Here is a 20220-nt window from a genome sequence, read left to right on the forward strand (position 1 = left end):
GTGTAAAACTATAATCTATATGTATAACAGGTATAATTAAAGTCAAAATTCAAAAATCGTAAAACCTGTTGAAATAAACATGCTCAGCTGAAACACATATTTTGCATGGCCTGAATTGTATTGACAGATAAAAGCGAGCAGAGCCACTACAGTAAATGTATGCAGGTGTATTGTGTTTTTTTGCTTGATTTATCTCATTGACCAGCCTGTCTCGCTGCATTCAAGGTCAATGTACAGATTATTAGAGAGGCGCTGGAATAATGGTCTTGGAGGTCATTAAGTATTCATCACTCACTTACTGCACTGCTGGACCCATGTTAGGACTTCCCATGCTGCGTGAGCATCAGGATTTACAGACATACATTGACGTTTAAGGCCCTCTGTCTTGTTTTGCTCTGGATCTATTGGGTTTGCTGTTGGTAAGGATCAATTTTGAAGTATTGTTTTATTAAATATATATAAATTCAAGAGACGCTGAGGTAATGTGAGAGACATAAAACTTGCAATACATTTTTTTCCCCATGGATAAAAATTACTCAATGACTCAACTGTCAAATAGCTGCCGTAATCAAGTATATATTAAGGAATTTAATTATTAAATAGTAGCATTAATATATAGGCTGTATTCTTTTAATCAAATCTTTTTTGCATTTTAGTCTTAAAACAACTTGTATTTTCTTTTTTGAGGACATTTCATAATCAAACTGTGGTCCTACCTCCTTCTTCTTTGTGCCTCCTTCTTTCCTTCCTGCTCCTTCCCAGAGGCGACAGTGGGGGCGGGTCCTTGTGTATATGGGGGAGTAACTGTACCCACAGATGGGATAAGAGGGGTGGGTTAAGCGTTTGGGGGGGAGGGACACTGAAAACGCGTGAAGGGGCGGATGCAAAAAGACCAAACAGCTCCACCACGCAGCAGTGTTGCCATGGTTACGGGGGAAACGGATGAATGAGTGACATCACAGCGGCAGGGAGGCGAGAGAGTGTAAAATCGAGTTGGTGGTCGGGGCACGGGAGGCGGCTCTTGACGTGTTTTCGGCATCTCTGCACTTGAGTGTGGATCCCAGTCTCGTGAGGACGTGTTCTGAGCCGGTAAGACACTTTTTTTTACCCCCCTAAGGTCAACATTCTCTGCTTGTTGAGTGCGTAGCTTGTCTTCTATGTGATATCGCGCAGATTTGGACTTATAGATATAGTACGCACTGTATAGTGAGCTTAAAGCCATGTGCAGTGGCTCTGGCATTGAAAGGAAAGGCAGATGTGGCATGCCATTGCCGAGAACTAAATATATCATGGAAGATCACAGAGAGGGAACGTATGTGTTTTTGGCAGCAAACAGCTGACTGCGCAAGAATAATTTATCTCACTCATACTATATATCAGGTTTCAGGCTAAATTCATACTGGTGCTCCTCCTAGATAACTCCGTTTGTTGATGCTCCCAGTCACTTTGATGTCTTGTGGGAGCCTTCATTTTCCCCTTAGACAGCAAATATAAGACATATCTATTGAGTGTGACTGCTATGCTAACGGCACTATTTTTTTTTTTAATATCCAGTGATAATGGACTTGGTTACTTCATTCTAAAATGTCTAATCAGCTGGCTGTGTAGTGGTGACCGAAAATGACCCTGGACCAGGTGAGAGACAAACTAGAGCGTAATTCTACAGACATTTGTTACACAGACAGAGATGCTGCCTATATTTATTTCTGTTTCGTTTCATTTATGTTGTTGGAGATTTTAACCAGAGCCATACTTTATAAGGCGTTTAACCTTAACACTAGTTGTCTATTGTTTTAGCTTTTAATTCATCAGTTTTTTTTTTTATATTGATTTAACTTTGTAAGAAGTGCCTCAATAGAAAGTGCCAGCCAGTTGGTCTGGCAGCCTTTAGTTTCCGCAGTGGGGGGCACAAGCGGGTCAGTAGTCAAGAGCCATGCCAAGTCCAATCTTTCATTTTGTCCACGCCGAGAACAAAACAGCTTTATTGCCAGACACAACCCATTACAGAAGTTCTTCAGAGGGCTCGAAAAGTTTTGTATACCCGCTGCATCATATCTCTCACCAAATGTTGTGTCACTACACCACTGAGCACATCATCTTCACCGTAATAGAAGTTCTCTGTCTTTACGTCAACTCAAATGATGAATGTTTTGCCATAGAAAGCGTCGCTGCATCCGTGGGTCTTATAACAAACAGACAAATGCCTCTTTGCACTTGCTGCTTCTCCATTTGCATAATTTCAGCATCTGTGGAAAACTCTCACAAACACCAGTGCGCCCAAGGCTTTTTCTGCTTTTATTGACTTGCTTTTTTTTATGGTGTCCTGATGCAAATGAGGACACCATATGACTTAGTTTGCATAACATAGCTTTCATGGGGACAGCATTAAGACATTATTGACTGCGAATAGTAAGTTTGAACGAGTTAGCCTTTGTGTGTCAACCTACTTTTGTCATAGCTCTTCATCAGGGGCTAGTAGCTCAAATGACTCATTCAGTATCAGTTTCACACAGTGTGGGCCCGAGTGGATAGACTTCCTTTTTTATGATAATCGTTTTGACAAATTTAAGTTAACAAAAAGGCCATTCTATGTTACTAGTTGAGTGTGTGTGTTTCTGTTTGTGTTATTGATTATTTAAACTCAGAGCTTGTGTTGTGCTGGAGGGAAAACTGGACCTTCTTAACCATCTACAGACAAAGACATTTAAAGACTTTTACTCAATTACGGTTTTTGTATTAGTGATGGAACAGATGGGAAGAGGAAATTAGCCATTTTTAACTGTGTTTGGAATGATTTATTTGACACTGGTATGAAATCAAATCATTATCTGTTTTATTTATATTAATAATAAAACAAAGAAAATGTACACGGGCATTTTTTTCATATTTTGTCAACTGTTTTGCTGCTTTACTTCCCTCACCGACTCTGCATGTTATTAAAGTGTACTTCTATAAGCAGGTATAGCACAGCTCCTGCTGTGAGTTGCTCTTTTGGGTGGAGCTGGTTGGATTACAATGTATCACTGTGATTGACATGAGTGTTCTGGGCCGTAACATTTCATGAATATTTAAGGAATGTGGAAAATCATTTGGAAAATCCTGATTTAATTTGTATTTTTCATTCCCATTTGGCTTTGTTTATTTTTAATGCACTGTCTGTGCCATGATGTTGCATAATAAGGGTGAGCCGCTAATTGGTTATGGTTTATTGGGAGGTGTGATTATTTTACTTCTGCCAAGATATGTCGGTGTAATCCCTCATTCGTCCAGGCATGTTCTATTGTAGAAAAAGCTTCAGTTGAAGTCATCTGGATTCAGTTAGAAAAATTAGACGTTTCGACTCTCATCCAAGAGTCATTGTCAATAAAAGAATTTAGGTCCTAAATGACCTAAATTTAGGACCTAACTGAATCCAGATGACTACAACTGAAGCTTTTTCTACAATTCTACCAAGATAGTTCTTTTAATATAATTTCCTGAAAGTCTTTCAGCCTGTTGCCAGGTCCAGGGGTTCCAAACTTTCCATGGTCTGATCATTGGGATAGTTTTGAAATCCTTTTCTAGCACAACGTCTCCGACACTTTTATTCAAATAATCGATGCATGTCTTTAGTCTACCCAGATTGTCTTTAGTTGATTACAGGCCTGTTTTGCATAAATATGTGCAGTCTTCTCAGTGAGTGGAACAGGGATAAAGCCTTGGTGGATGCAAACAGGGTCACGTCCAGATTTTTTGTCACTTTGTCCAGTTAAATCCCATGTTTTGACTTGGTGGACTTGGCTCTCCAGTTATGTGTTGTAACCATTCTTTTTAAATCAATGTCCTTTTCAACCATACACTATATAATCCATTACAAACCATTTTCTAACATCAAATTAAAGGTTATGCATGTAGATTGTGGTATACATGACCAGAATAGATCCATGATATAATTGGTAACAACTATTCAGACACCTCTTATTATTACTGTCAGTTTGAGCAGCTCTGGTGAGTTGACTCGTTCAAAGGCCTGTGCATGTGTGAAGAGAGGAGCCAACAGAAGATGGAATGACAGCTCAAGGTTATGATGGTCTAATAATGCATCTGCAACAGAGAACAAAAATATTAAGTCCTCTGGGAATAGATTGAAGTTTGACAACTGACTCTTTAAAAAAGCTTTAATTAGTCTCACAAATCCTGTGCATCCAACTCAAAATGTTTTTTTTTACACAATTTAAGACACAATAGAAGCAAAGGCGACAGAAGAAATCCAAATTAAGTAACATTTGTCAATTTTCTTCAGTCAGAATGTATTTTAATTTTACTGTTTTACATTTTTTTAATGTCAATTACTATGTCGGTCCAGTCCTCAATTGTTGGTTAAGGTTGTGTCATCCATTCTTTCATGATTGTCTGTTTCCCTGCTGCTAGAACTATGCTCCACACACTGATACAAATACAAAATGGATTATTAAATATGATACATAAATCCATGCCTTCAAAGAATCTTGTCTGGCATTTTCCTTCAAATTAGTTTAACTAATTAATACATTTAAACCTATTTTAAGATTGTCACTGGTAACATCACGCTCTTCAGTCTGTGAATAAAGCCTCATTAGCTGAATATTACCAACCAAATGTCGTTCTGATGAATAATAGATTGTTGGAGCAGGCTCCTTTTTAAAAATAGAACAATCATCCATCACTTATCATCTGTACAATTGTTTAGTGTTTTTCATTCACTTTGTACTTCTCCATTTGATGCTTGACCTAATTTTAGCAGTACAGAACAAAGCCATGGTAACGCCGTCTGGCCACTGGTGTAGCTTAAAGTATTCTGTTTTTCAGTGAATCCTTGTCTCACCTCTGTCCCCTTGTCTGGTCTTGTCACTACTGCGTGTTACAGGTCTATGCGCATGGCAAAGATTTGTCTGAAGCCCTTAATGCATCTCGACATTTGGAAGGAGAAAGCATGACATTTCCCTGACAGAGCCATTGCTGTGAGGTCTGGCTGCTGTGGTGAACATGTTAATGCTCCAGACATTGTGCTACGCTTGACCGAAATTACACCCTGCAGGGGAAAGTGGCGGAGGTGCGCTGTAGTTCTCAAACTGTGCCTCTAGTACGTTGGGTGGTAATGTGAAGGAGCCCTGTGCTTAGTAGCATGGGACTGTCAGCCTGGTTTAGTCATAGCATAGGTCAAAATTATGTCTCATATTCAGATCCCGGGCGGTGTTGGGACTTTCTGTGTGGAGTTGGCCTGTTTCTCTCGGGACTGGGTGGGTTTTCTCTACTTAAACAAACACTATTGACCCCTTTCACGTGACGTTTAAATTAGCTGTGGGTGTGATCACTGGAGACATTGCTCTGAACTTTTTTTGTACATAATCTGTCCATAGAGAGCTAATACAGTTCAGACACAACAGACGAGTTAATTTGTCTGGTCAGCATTGGCAAACACTAAGTCACACTAAAAAAAAAACTTTTATAAACTTTTGTGTGTCTGTGTTTGCTATGTGCATTGTGTCACCATGGTAACAGTGGAAATCTCCTCTATAGACATACATGCAGTTCAGCCCCAGGGTGATCCTCCAGCTAAGGGAGTCCTGACTGAGATTGGAGATTGGTCCCAGAGATTGGTCCCGGCGCCCACGGCTCCTGGCCCAGCAGTGTTGAAGTATGGATCAAATGCAGAGGATAAAATCTCAGAATGGGGACAATAAAGTGTATCTTAAGTTATGCTTTATTAGTAATGATTTGAAATGTTGGCAGTTCAGATTCCCATTCTTTTGTCTTTGTCTCCTTGAGTAATTTTTCACTAGATTGCCTTTGGAGCAGAGGGAGACTTCTCTGTCAATCAGTTCCAAGGCAGATAATGGATGAATAATGGACCATATTGTGAAGTGACTTTGAGTATCCAGGGAAATGCTATGTAGATTGGTTCACTGTAAGAATGTGCATAGGGAATAGAAATCAGCATTTGAATTGTTGATATTTTTCTTTAAATCAAAAATTATTTTTTTATTTTTCTTATGTATATAACCTGCTAACCCTGTAATTTAAATAAACGTGTTTTCCATCCTTGTCATAAAAATCACAATGAGAAATCTCTTTCCGTATTTTATTTGATGATTTCGTTTAACATGCCACGTGCTCTTGTGCGCTATTGCTGCATGTTAAACTCTTCCTCCCTCTCAATGTTCTCCTCGGTGTATGCATCATTAAAGTCATGCGTCCTAAACGTAAAGCTGAACCTTGGCTTAATAACGTAACCAAAGCAACGGAGTGGAGTGCAGACATGCAGAGAGAAAATGGGGTAAGGATGGACTTGTCGTGTGATCAGGCATCATCTCTCACAATGTGGTGCTTTTGAAACTATAACTTCCATTTTAAACTCTATCATGCCCAATTCTATAGAGCTTTCAACTAGTGTATGTGCTGATTTTCTGGCATATTTTAAAGGTAAATTTGGTTCTGTCCGGTCTAATATTGTGACCACGTCTTTTATTCTGGAGCTTAATCCTGCTGCTCTCTTTTACTACTTTTAAGCAAGTCTTATGTTCAGCCCTCTCCAAAATTGTTGGGCAGTTACAGACATCATCTTGTCCCACAGAGCTGACTCCAGCACATCTGTTCAAAAAGGTCTGGGAGACTACTGGGCATAATGTTTTGGAAATTGTAAATAGAAGCATCACTTCTGGTGTTCTGTTTTGTAAAGGAGCTGTTGTGGAGCCCCTTTTAAAAAGCCCAGCTTAGACGATCCCTCTCTAATTACAGACCCATATTGAAGCTTCCTTCACACTTGTCACGCTTAGTACAATTCTCCAGCACGTCTTTTAACTGGAACACGTTGTAGAGAACATATTACCCCTTTTTAGAGTTGATTTTAAAATGTTATTGTTTGTTTTTAAAGCGCTTCACGGACTGGGCCCCGCATACATTTCAGACTTCTACACTCCTGCGCTCACTGAGGTCTGAGGCCAGTCCCAACTTTTTGTCCCAAAAATGAGGCTCAAAAGCCGGGGCGACCGGGCCTTTTCTGTTGTCGGCCCAAAACTTTGGAACGCTCTTCCTCCACATAAAGACTGCATCTTTCAGTCGATGCGTTTAAGTCTCGTTTAAAATCGCACTTTTATTCACTGACATTTAACCCGTCATGAGAATTGTGTGGTCCTCTGACTGTCTTTTATTATTTTGTATATTTCATATCTTTTTTAATTTGTTTTTTTGGTTTGTACGCATTTATTTATTTTAATTGTTTAATGTTTAATCTGACTTCTGCTTGTTTTGTACTCTGTGCAGCACTTTGTGTTGGTAAACTGTACAATACAAATAAGGTTGGATTAGATTGGATGATTTATGTATGATTTATTCCCTATCTTGACACATGCATTATTGATGTAATCCCCTGTTCATCCCTTTGTTTTGAAATGGGTTACTCATTTATATCCTTTAAAGATGCCAATTGAAATTTCCTTGGGTTTGAAAAGTGCTCTTGTGTGTTGAGTTCTAGATAAGACTTATTTAAGATTCATTGTAGATCCTACACCACAGCATGCATACAAAACTCTGTCTTATCTTTTCCCCAGGTAGTTGTTTCTATATTTGCTCTGGCAGATGTGATCTAGTGAATGACCTAATTGCATGTGTCAAGATATACTCGAGTATCCAGCATGATACATACAGCAGCACTTGTTTGCTTGAATCTTAGCCGCAGTATTATTCCCCTTGTCCTCATCTGTCCTGTCAACTAAAAGAAAGTCCTCAGTTGTCCCTCAGCTCCCCTCCCCATCTCCAAATGCCCTTGTTTGACTGCAAGAAAGAATACAACATGCAGCAATTTATACCCTGCATGGATATAAGCCAGTGGCACACATTCAAAATTCTGTGTCATGATAGCGCTTTAGTCACACGTGCGCCACAAGCTGTTAGTGTGTGGCTACTTATCTGGCTTTATCGCCCCTCTTTCCCATCACGCTATTTCCATGCGTGTATCAGCCTTTCTATAACGTAATCCCCTCCTTCTCCTTTAAAGCACGTTGCCCTAAAGACCTAGTGAGATCGCATCACCTCACTTCATTTTTAAATATGTTAACAAGCGCACAAACCACTTGTCTCATTGTTTTGACCCATATAAAAAGACTTGATGTAAATTGGACGTGTCATGTACCAAAATGTACCGCACTGCACCAGCTCTCCTCGATTCCCCTCTCTCCCTCTCTTGCAATCCTTTACACTTTGGCTTACAAGTCAAATGTTTCTCCTATTGCTCCCCCTGCTGTACCAAGCTTCCCTTCATATTCTGCCTTTCTGCGCCGTTACTCCCATCCTTCCTCTCTGCTCCACTCCGAAGCTGCAGAATACATCACATACATGTCTGCCGTGTGGAAATCGGAGGAGCATTGCGTCATCGGGGGTGTGTGATCCGGGGGAGGAGGGATGCTACCGGTTGTCTATGAGTGACGCAGGTCTGTGCACGTGCGACCGCCATGGCTGTGTAGATGCCGCCGCCACTCGGTTGCTCTTCTCCTCCTCGAACTGCAGGCAAGAAGGGAGAGTTAGGCACAGCTGCAAACTCCCCGTCAGAGAGAAAGAGAGCGAGAGGTGGTGAGAAAGATAGATACCGCCCGGCGTTGCTTCCATAGGAGCTGCTTCTGCTGCTACTACTACCACGGCCGGTGAATTATGCAGCCCGGGAAGCGCATGCAGCCAGCAGATGAATAATGCATCAGGTTTGGTTTACGAGGTCCGCGTTAGTTTGAAGTGAAACCTGTAGCTGCCTCCTGTCTGCTGGCCGACTGACCCACACACGCCGCCTTTCCATTCACCGGATTGTGAAAATGTCTCACTATCATTTCATCAAATGCTGTGAGTAACCAAAATGCATGTCTTATATATGTGCAGTGTTCGTATGCAACATCATACTTTAAGTTGGCTCGATGCGCTCCTTATGCGCTTGAGCTCACAGTGAGATGACAGCAACTTCCGATGTGTGTTAGTGGGTGTGTGCCGCAGAGAGAACTCACCGCTGCAGATGTTGGGAAGTTGACCAGTGTATGCGGCAAATATTGATTAAAAATTGAGACATTTCAATGCACACATGCACGAGAGTCTTGCATATTAATAAGCCTATGACAGACTGATATGAAGATAAAGTCCATTTGGAGAAGAAAACTGCACAGATGGAGAGGGAGGGAAATAGTGATTTAAATAGAGAAGTGTTGGTGACAGACAGGCGGACAGACAGACAGAAGGGTGAGTGACAGGAGGAATTGGTGCAAGGAGTCACAATGAGGGAAAAGTGGAGCTGCTTGACACTAATGGCTTAATAGCCCAGAAAGAGCATTTGGATATTGGAGCAGGCACTGTCCCCACAAACATGCAGTCTAATCTTGCTTCCTACACTGATATGTGCTCTGGTATTTGCTCTTGTGGACTATTTTTCATCCATTTACAAGCTGCTGCAATGCTGTCAGGGTTATATTAGCTGGTGCCGGCATGGGATGTTCCATGTTCAATCAATAGCTGATAGCTTTGGAAATGGAATGGCACAGAGATAATGCTAGCGCTTTTATCCCTCTCTCTCTTTAATGTTAATGATTCAATAGCTGTGTGCAGCTCAACCATCAAGGATTTCATCTATATCATTTACAATATCCTATATATTATTTTATAAATGAACATAGGTCTAGGAACTTTGTCTACATCCAGAAATTCAGGATTCTGCAATCTAACATATAATCTCATTGTAAACCCCATTTATCTTTTACCCAGGAACTAGAGGGTCTTAAATATGACTCCACATGTGGCCTATGCACTCAAAACCATTATTTTAGGGAGAATGCCTTGACGTCCAAGCTCCCTTGGTGGACCTGTTTTACAATCGCCAACAGTAAAATTATAAATGGAAAAAGACCCTGCGTTTATGCATAATTTTTTGCTGCTTAAATGCTTAAAGTCATTCACAGATTGAATGTGTTTGTGTACTGAAAAAAGCGGAGGTCCTAGCTATACAACTCCCGCCCTTGTTGTATTTTAGCTTAGTTTTACATAACTATTAGTAGCTGTGGAAATAGACTTTTTAATCCTCTTTATGTGTGGGTGACAGTGGCGCTGCTTGAGTCCCTCTCAAAGCGCTTGCTGTTTTGTCCCATATATGACAGTCATTGCTCATTCCGGTCTGTAATTTGGCAAAATCCCCCCAATAACTGTGCCACTGGTTTTCTATGGTGACACCTCATGTAAAAGAGAGGCAACCATATAAAGCTTATGCGTCATTATGTGGGCTTAAAAGAGTTTGTGGTCTGAATAGATTTAGCATTTGAATTTGGATGTGGTTCACAGTGCTTTTTAGGTTTGTATGTTTGTGCAACCTGCAGCCAAGTCCCTGAATACAGTTCAAGTAGACACCTGTCCAGAGAAGCACAAAGAGAACCTTTTTCTGTGGTCTGTCAGAGCAGATGGCATCTGTGCTTTGTCAAGGAGCTGTGTGTGTGTGTGTGTGTGTGTATGTGTGTGTGTGTGTGTGTTGTAGTAGATGTTTATCAGCCTGACTAAAGTCACAAAAGGCCCAGACTTGGCGTTCACGGGAGCCTTTTCCAGGGGACAGTTCCAGGGTGCTGTTTTGCTACTTTCCCTTCCCGTTGGCGTAAAGAGGCTGGGCCTGGCCGCTGGAGGCTGGAGTGGGATGGTGCCACTCCATATATGGTGATAGTGTTTGATCCAATGTCTGATAACTGTGGCATTCAAAAGCACCACCTGTGCAGGAGATGTTTGCAGTCATTCCTCAGGCAAAGAAAGAAGTGAACATAGTTTGATTTTCCGTTTTTCAATTTGGTCCCAAAATTGGAAAAATCAGGTAATCAAATAATCACACCTCCTGCTTGGAATTCCATATGCTGTCATCAATTGTGCCGACGCAATATGTGACGAAATGAGCTCCTCAGCATCCAAGTTAACGCTGAGACCGGGGTCCAAATACGGCCCAAAGAATTACCGGTCATAATGTTGTGCCTTATTCACAAGAAATGGCTTTTCAATTATTTGTTTATATTCCTTAGCTTAAATGTGTCCTGCTTTGATAACAGAAAGGTTTAAATCAGGATTTGGCACAAGTTTGTGTCATGTTTAGCGACAGAAGCGGCACATGATGAGTCATAAAGAGACATGCAAATCTTTAGAAAGCTAAAGGGCTTGTTGAAGGGCTGACCTAAATTTGTCAAATTATTCAATATAGGATTTAAATATGAATGATATAGCTCATAAGCATAATACTTTTAAAAATGCGTGTCATTTCTCTACCTGCAGATACCAGTAAAAGTCACAGATGGAGTATTTTGTTTCCAGTCCATTTGGCTGAGATCCACTTAGAGGGAAGAATATTTGGGGTTGTAAACGAGCACCGCTGCAGTCTTTTGCTCCAGCAGAGGCTACACATGGATGCTGTCATGTACCTCTCATTTCTCCTCTGAGTACAAATAAACACATCACTGTTGTTCACAATTTGTGTAAATAAATCACAGGAGGAGCAGAATCAATACAAAGACATCAGCCATAACATTATGACTACATAATCAATAGGGCTGTTGTCGACTAATGACATTCTTGGTTGACTAAAATGCAGCATGGTAAAAGCTCTAAAATCTAACTCTGATCTGATCTGACATGTATCTTTAGTTACTTTATTGACCTTGCAGGGAAATGTGTCTTCATAGCTGTCATTTTTAAAAAACACATACTGTACATTTGTGTCATAACAACAGAACAACAGACATAATTCGAGTACATAATAGAACTGAACAAATGGTTTACAGTTTAGAGTATTAGTATATTAGAGTATTCATTACATTGGGGGAAAATGGCATCATGCCCAAATCCTCATCCAACTCACACAATGAACCTTCTCCTTTCTGCTGTTGTCCCATATACATTCTTGTCCCATATACATTCTTGTCCCATATACATTCTTGTCCCATATACATTATTGTCCCATATACATTCTTGTCCCATATACATTCTTGTTGTCAAAACTAAGACTCTATTGAGTTGATCTACAGCCTTCAGCCCTAATCATCAAAAGGTTCCAGCTTGTTTCTGAGTTATATATGACAGTAAGGAACAATTCGGTGTAAGAAATGTTTATGGTATTCAGCAAGTTTAATATTTTTCTGAATCTGGTCACAACACAAGAGAGTGGCTTTTCCTGATCTCTAAATATCTTGTAGAAGGAGCAGGGCTTGCATTGTATTAGTGTTCTGTGTTGTGGATAAGGAAGGTGGTCATATTTTACCATCTTAAAATAACCATAGTCTACTACTTCTGAATGTATCCAGTGTATATTCCTCATACAACTTCATGTATTGAGTTAGGTTTTTCTCCTCTGATCCCAGGTTGCTTCCAGCTATGTAACGTCTTTCGGCAGAATATGGAGATCGACCAGTGTCTGCTGGAGTCGCTGCCGATCGGTCAGCGGCAGCGGCTGGTCAGACGGATGCGCTGTGACCAAATCAGAGCGTACTACGAACGGGAGAAGAACATACAGCGCCAGCAGGGGCCAAGCAGGGCTCGGGTACTGCCCAACCACAAGAAGAAACACCACGTTCGCTTTGGGCTCACTGACATCCTGCAAGACGCCATAATCCGCCACGACGACAAAGACGGTGTGTAAAACCATAATGTGATGTCGTCTGGGAAATACCAACGTTTGATCCTGTGATTGTGGCGGCTCCAAGCAAGGTTAAAGAAAAACGGTTAGATCAGGAATGGAATTGAATGTGAAACTTAAATAACGGCATTCAAAGAAGCAAAACTACCCTGATATGACAGATTATTATTGGGCAATATATCAAAATTTAGATAACATTCTGAGTGCTGTTTTGAAGATATGCAACGTTTGATTATAGTGTACAGTATATCTTTTGTAGTTAAAAAATGCCACAAAAAGAGCTTATTGAAAATGAAAATTTTAAAAAGTTGTTGCAAACTTTCAATGAAGGTTGTAAAGGGACATTTCTGCACTTTTGTGAATAAGTTTTGAAGTAAATCTCCCTTAACACATTTGTTTTAACACATTTCTGTTATCAGCATACTACAAAAACATATTGAGACGTCTCCTATGACTTTATCTTGGTGCAATATATTTAATTGTTCTTCATGATTGTTTACTGGAGCTTTTTACTCTTTTTACATTCACACATAAAAATAGACAACAAACTTTTCTCAATGGCCGTCTGACTCCCTAAAACGCCCACACAAATGTTATTTACAAACTCATTTGTAACCCTCAGGTCTTTTTGGATGGCATCTCCCTCTGTTCAAACTACAGTGTATTGTGCTGGTTTGTGCAGACATTTGGCTGGCTGTGTGGATCTGTCTCAGTGCTGTGTCTTTGCAGGTCACTGTGTTAATCCCTGCTCTCTGAATATAAGCGGGGTTCAGCTGGGGACGAGCGCAGCAGATGCTACAGAGCAAACAGCCCTAAACCATGGTTTCTTGGCTTTTGCATTTTCATTCCTGCAAGTCATCTGATTGCAACCAAGCTACTTATACATGGCCAATCATTTATAATGGAGCTTTTGGCAAAATATCAGCAGTTTCTGTTGTAATAGTTGGATTCTGTTAGAGGTTCATATTTTAAACATGTCCAAGATCATCAACATTTGAGAGAAGAATTAAATACGAACTTTTAAAATATACAAGAATCATAATCTTCAGCCAATTTTTGTAGAGGTCTAAATCTAAACTAAATCCAAGCAGGTTGTTTACATGATGAGACAATATATTTTGTTGTTTGCAAAGGACTTACATAATTGCAGTCTTTGAAATGTTCTAATTTTGACCATTCAAGATGCCATTTGATTATTATATAAATCTTGCTGCCCTAATTTATAGTTAGGCCTGTCACAATAATTAAATGAAAGATGGAACACTATTTTTTTGGGGGCTCAATATTTATCGTGTTAACATTTTCTTTGCATTAATGGAGATTTTTGTTGTTCATTTATTAAAGAATAAGGCAATTTGAGCTGTGGAGAGTTGAATAAATAACTAGTATGATTTTTATTGATGTATTTATATTTATTTACTATTTAAGTGTTTCATTACGCTTTTTATTCATTGTATATTGTACATTTAGAACAGGATTTTCTGGGATTATCAGTCTTTAAGGTTACTGAGTCAGTGGTATAAAGCAGTTTTAATAATATTATCGTTTAATGGGATTTTTTTCAGTGGCAAATACATCACATAATACAACACACAGTCTATTTATAGTCACCATGTCATGTGTGTATTGTTACCCCTCTTCCGACGATTTATTTGTTAATAAGTAATAGTTAATGTTGCTATTTTGACCTCTGAATTTGCTGTAGGCTTTAATCTTTGCTGGCTGTTAAACGATTTATGGATCTCACCCTCAAGTATTTCGGGAGGTGGGAGAGTGTAAGTATACACATTGATGCTGGTAATTGCCTGGGGATTAATAAGGTGGAGGTGGAGAATATAGGCATTTGTTAATGCAGTCAGCTTACCGGCTTCGAAAAGTCTTGGCAGTAGCTACATGTGATATAAAATGGAAGTGCTTGTGGAAAGAGGCCAGACTAAATATAATAGGAAAGAAAAGTATTGTAGAATATAAAAGGTTAGCGAGTACTTTAACTGCATAAATCAGGGAAAACATAGAAACCAGTGTTCTATCGATCAACATATTTGTGTTATTCACTCGTGCCATGCCCAGAGACAACTTAATAGTGTGTATAAGCCCTAGCACGAGATACACGAAATCAGAATGGACGCCACCAACACTTAATATGCAAAAGATTGGAGGAGACCGACAAAAGAATCCCTGTTCCATCTTAATTAAAGCCTGTCTTAAGTGAGCGGCCTGATGGAAAGATTCTGAGATATGAGCGTGTGCTGCTGACAGGACACAAGGCAATCAGAGCTGTTACACACATCCACTACAGAAAGACACATTTTCTAAACTTGGATTGGCAGTGCAAATGTATGTTAGACTGTGTGGGAAATAATATTATGCAAATGACGAAAGGGATCAGAAATATGTATTACAAGACGGGAAAAATATAACAGGATGGAACAAACGTGTGATATATTATGTGACTCTCAGGCATCGTGACATTTGGTTGGGTTGTTTTTCTCGCAATCATTTTTCAAGTGATTCAAAGTAGATGAGGTGAAGTGTAGAGCAGCTGTTGCCCTTCAAACAACAGCACTAGAGCTTTGATGGTTGGCTACAGGTTAAGTTCCGGACTGGAATTTTTGAAACCATTGGAACGTAAGGTCAAGACTTTGTGCTATATGGAGTATATTAATTAATTCCCTATTATCTTTCTTGTTTATACATGTAGTGGACAATGTCTGTGTAAACCCTCATTCATTTTGGTTGCTAAGAAGCTACGACTGGGGGAAACATATTCCGTCTTAACACATTGGTTCAGTTGACAGAATTCAACCTTTTTTTGCTTCAGTGGAAAGAGTTGATATTGCAGTTGCAGTTGATATTGCCTTGTCTTGCCTTGTGTCCTGTCAGCAGCACACGCTCTTTCTCCTCCATATCTCAGAATCTTTCCATCAGGCCGCTCACTTAAGACAGGCTTTAATTAAGATGGAACAGGGAAGCATTAATAATAGTTGAGACGGACAGCAATAACTGTAAAAAGTATAGCTAACATTATACACATGTAATTGGAAAAGGTTTCTGCAAGAACAGCGGTTGATGCAACTCACAAAATAATGTGTCACAGTCTCTTATGGATTGCCCGTTGCCTCTGGGCTCAGCAGAAAACATTCAGGTGACATGTCATTGTTCGACACTGGTGTGCGTTTGCAAACAATCCATTTGAAAAGCCACTTTGCATTATTGACCATGGCAAAGATGCATTTTATAGAATTAACTGAGTTCCTCTTGGTCTCCCTTAATGTTCTTTTTTTATGCTCTTTTTGCCATTGGTGTTGTTGGTTTTACATGTAGTTTAATTTTAGCTGATTAAAATGCTGGATTAAATATATTTTCAGATTGTGTTTAGTCCCAGAATCATCTTGACCAGCAACAAATGTACTGTCAATCATCAGCTCGTATTGATAAAGGAAACTTGTCACTTAAGAATGAATAAAACGTAAAATGACAAAAACAAAATCAAAAACTGGGAAAGACCAAAGAGAAACAAAATAAGTAATAAAGCTATAACATAAGGAATGAGTGGCATCCAAAGAAAAGAAGGTCCAAAATAGAGGTTCATTGTCTGTCGAATTGTCCTTTTTCTCTTTGAGTCCAGAAATAATTTCTTTCCACATTGCGTGTGTTGATGATAATGTCCGTCCTGCCCTAAATCATTGATGTGATGTTTGTCCTCCTCTTTTTTTCTGATAGCCTTGGAAACTTCCAACATGTTTTTAATGACACACAATCACTGTGCACTCAGCTCGAACACGGAGAGCTATAGAAAGCCCTGAACATCTCAGAAAGCGTTCATCTTTTTGACAGAAGGAAAAGGTCGTAAAAGAGCGTAAAAAGAAGTCATAAATGGATTTTACGAAGTACATTTCATAAACATGAAACTCTCTGTTTAGAGTGATCCTTTAGCTCTACACGAAATAACCTTTGTGCCGCGTCGCTTTAATGATGTTATTTACGTTGATGCCATGACTCATGCTCTGTCATATGCCAATCGCCCTTGAGGAAAGTGGAACACAACAATAACAAACCACGTCTACTTAACAGATGTATAATTACATGTTTTGTCTTATTTTAACCGTTCACATTAATTACCGGTAATAAAAAAAAAAGCTGTAGCATAGTCCATATGTTCTCCAAGTTATTGAATGCCAGCAATTGATAAATCAAGATAAAACTATAATCCATGCAATATAAAACATGATGGCGGTCATAACACAGGATATATTACTTTTGACTGTAATACTGTAAAAAGTAACAATGTCATGATTTTGTAATGAATAACAGCTATGATATAGTATATTGTACTTGTATATTGTGAGGTTGGCACATATAGAGGCACTTATATCTGAAAGGAGATTTTGGGAGTTTTGGAGCTGCAAATGACTTATTGTAAAAGAGTGCGAGGGTAATTTTTCATCATGATAGAAACGATGGAAAAATTTCAAAGCTCATTGTAGAAACATAGAGCGGTGGTGTGAAGCGCGTCGTTTTCTGCTCTATGTCTGATAACCAATCAGATCAAACTATTCATCAGGCTGAGCGATCCGCGGAGAATCTCGTACTGGGCTGTCAGAGTCTGACGCTTTGTAAAAGTGGAAGATTTGTCTTGTCGGAGTGCACCATATATATACAACCTGCATTTTATTGTGTCAAATGCATCAAATCCAGAGCACACAAAAGGGGTCTACCAAGGCAACTGCCCAGTAATGACCAGGGCTGCATCGTCTGTTCAGGGGTAAATGCTCCATCCATCAGCTCGTCAGGCCCAAGAAGAGACTTTAAACCGGGCGGTTTAAAGTCTCTTCTTGGTTCTAAGTCTCGTCTAAAGCCACAGTCTTAGTCTAGTCAAGGCTTTTGACACTGTGGAAGTTACTGTGGTCCACTGTGTTTTGTAATTGATTTCATTTGCTACTTTAGGATTTTGCTTTTATTTGATTTGACTGACTACATTGTTTTAGGACTAGTAAGTATAAATTGAGAATTTAATTATTTATAAATGTTTCTGTGGATTCCATCGAGCCACACAGCCCAGTGGCGTAGACTCAACTGAGCCAGGGTCTCACAAAGACAAAGGGGAGACTAATAGCCCATTAAAGGGCTGAATAGGCTCGGTAGATACAAAGAGGGTAAGTTTCTGTTGAAACAAACAACTCCTTCCACTTCAGGAAGGCTCCTCCCAATGGGCTGGACTTACCACAGAATAGTACAAATATCGGAGTTCTCGACCTAAATTCTCTTATTGACAATGACTCTTGGATGAGAGTCGAAAGGTCTATTTTTTCTAACTGAGTCCAGATGACTACAACTGAAGCTTTTTCTACAATGGAACACGCCTGGACGAATGAGGGATTACACCGACACTCAACTTACAGTTATAATAGGGCTGCAGTGATTAATCAACTACTCATGTCGACTATAAAAAGTCAAGGCAAGTTTATTTGTAGAGCACATTTCATACACAAGGCAATTCAAAGTGCTTCACACAGCAGGAAAAATGCATTGAAATCACAAAGAAATTACAGAAATACAATAAAATTAACTAAATTAAAAATTATCAATCCAACTGATTTTCTAAACTAATAAAATCACAAACAAAAGAGAAGAGTGCAAAGAAAAAATCCTTTCAGTCATATGCGCAGCTGAACAAAACAGTTTTTAGCTTAGATTTGAACATTGTCAGAGTAGAAGCCTGTCTCACATCTTCAGGAAGACTGTTCCAGGTTTTAGCTGCATAAAACTGAAACGCAGATTCCCCATGTTTAGTCCTGACTCTGGGCACCAGCAGGAGGCCGGTCCCTGAGGTCCTCAGAGTCCGAGATGGTTCATATGGCACTAACATATCCAAGATGTATTTTGGTGCTAGGCCATAAAGAGACTTGTACACAAGCAGAGCTGCTTTAAAGTCTCTTCTCTGAGCCACAGGAGCCGGTGCAGAGACCTGAGAACAGGACTAATGTGATCATACTTCCTGGTTCTAGTCAGGACCCGAGCTGACTATAAAAAGAATCATAGTTGTATATTGATCTTTGTAATTGTCATCTAGTCTATACAGATTCTAGAATTTATTTTGTAACAAAGATTTTGCGATTATTAAATCCAAATTTCAAAGAAGAAACAATGTCTGATTTTCATAAAAATACATCAGTACTTTCAGTAATTTAGTTGTAATAGTAAAGTAATAAAAAAAATCAATAATGTGCTTATCCAAACAATTTAGTTTGAACAGGGAAGTTGAGAGGTACAGTACCAGTGCGGCAAAAGCCTCCTGATTAAGAAATGTTTGTTCAGCTAAAAGTACAACATTAGTCATTGGAGGAGGAGGTGGTAGAGTTAAAGAGTTGCTCCCCTTTCCCGTGATGACGGCCACAGTGGAGGAGGGCCACATTAGCAGTGCTTCTTGTTGCCCTACACCTGTATAACTTTCTCTCTCATCTACCTGTGCCACGTTGCCATGGAAACACCACATATATCTCAGCTGTTTTGCCATGTTCCACAAATGACAGCTTCGTTCATACCTCATACTATTATTTTCAGACAACTTGTCAAATTATTATTTCCATTGTACATTGAATTTGAAATGCATTTTTAACCAAATAAAGATAATTGTCTATAAATATAATGTATTCTATTTTTACATTTTGATGTAATTATGTCACTGTCTTTGTTTAAAAAAGGTATTTTTGAATAGTCTAGATGACAATTATGATAATCAAAATATGAGTATGATTATTTTTATATATTTTGAGCTTTGATTAGTCAATTAATCATCATAAAACATCATAACTTCCTTAACTGCCTATATTTCGTATTGAGCTGGACCAGACAAATCTGGAGGGCAGATTAGAATTCTGTGGTAGAATTTGTTTAATTGCCAGATTGAAGATAATATGTAGTGCTGCTTTATGGTTCATAGCTGTAATTACTGGGTCAATACGCATGGAACAAAACTACACAAAATACCACATCATAAATTAACAAAGGTGTTTTTCTTCCCCTTTTGTCACAAATATGTGGACCAAATCCCCAACAATCTCCATCTGAAATTACTACCTCAAAGTCTAGAATGCTGTGAATTACATTTAGTGCATGTGTTATTGTGACAAAGATAAAGTCATCTTCAGTTCGGCAACACATAAAGACCTCAGCAAACGAGCAAATGGCAAAGCAGACTAATGCATTGTTTCAACGATTCAATGATTTTAAACGGAACTTATAAGGTTTGAAGTCTAATGCATATGGAATGAACAGATGGCCCCAGACTGTCCTGATGAACATTTCAATAGTGGCACTGTTTGTATTGATTCCTTGTTCAGATTTTTTGCCACACTTTCACTTTAGTGTTCTTTCTGGCCTCTGCTGACTTTCCTCCTCTCATTAGGCACAATTGTCTTGTGTAGTGAGAAGGTAACAGGATCTGTCAATAGATGGTTCTAACAAATGGGACAGCTTGCAGACCTGAGAGCTGAGTCTGCGTGTCCAGATGTCGAACCAACTGTGTACTATGTGCAAGTACTCCGGGTGGTAGCAGTATTTAGCCTTCCAACTAA

The 20220-nt window shown here is 39.3% G+C and overlaps 1 protein-coding gene across 2 annotated transcripts in view; it reads left to right on the forward strand.

The window, feature by feature from the left end:
• The first annotated feature begins 8460 nt into the window (after positions 1 to 8460).
• The window catches only part of myo16 (myosin XVI), a 66953-nt gene continuing 55193 nt past the window's right edge, over positions 8461 to 20220 (forward strand). Inside the window, exons 1-2 of one of the 2 annotated variants that reach the window (XM_072444639.1) lie at positions 8461 to 8847; positions 12369 to 12638. In XM_072444639.1, coding sequence (XP_072300740.1) covers positions 8820 to 8847; positions 12369 to 12638 — 298 coding nt within the window. In that variant the 5' untranslated portion in view covers positions 8461 to 8819. The remainder of the gene's footprint in view (positions 8848 to 12368; positions 12639 to 20220) is intronic. The other variant, XM_072444641.1, reaches the window with a different exon arrangement.

The sequence above is a fragment of the Eucyclogobius newberryi genome, unplaced genomic scaffold (assembly GCF_026437365.1).
Source record: "Eucyclogobius newberryi isolate DKJ021-1_F unplaced genomic scaffold, fEucNew1.0.hap1 SCAF_14, whole genome shotgun sequence".
Classification (NCBI taxonomy): Eukaryota; Metazoa; Chordata; class Actinopteri; order Gobiiformes; family Gobiidae; genus Eucyclogobius; species Eucyclogobius newberryi.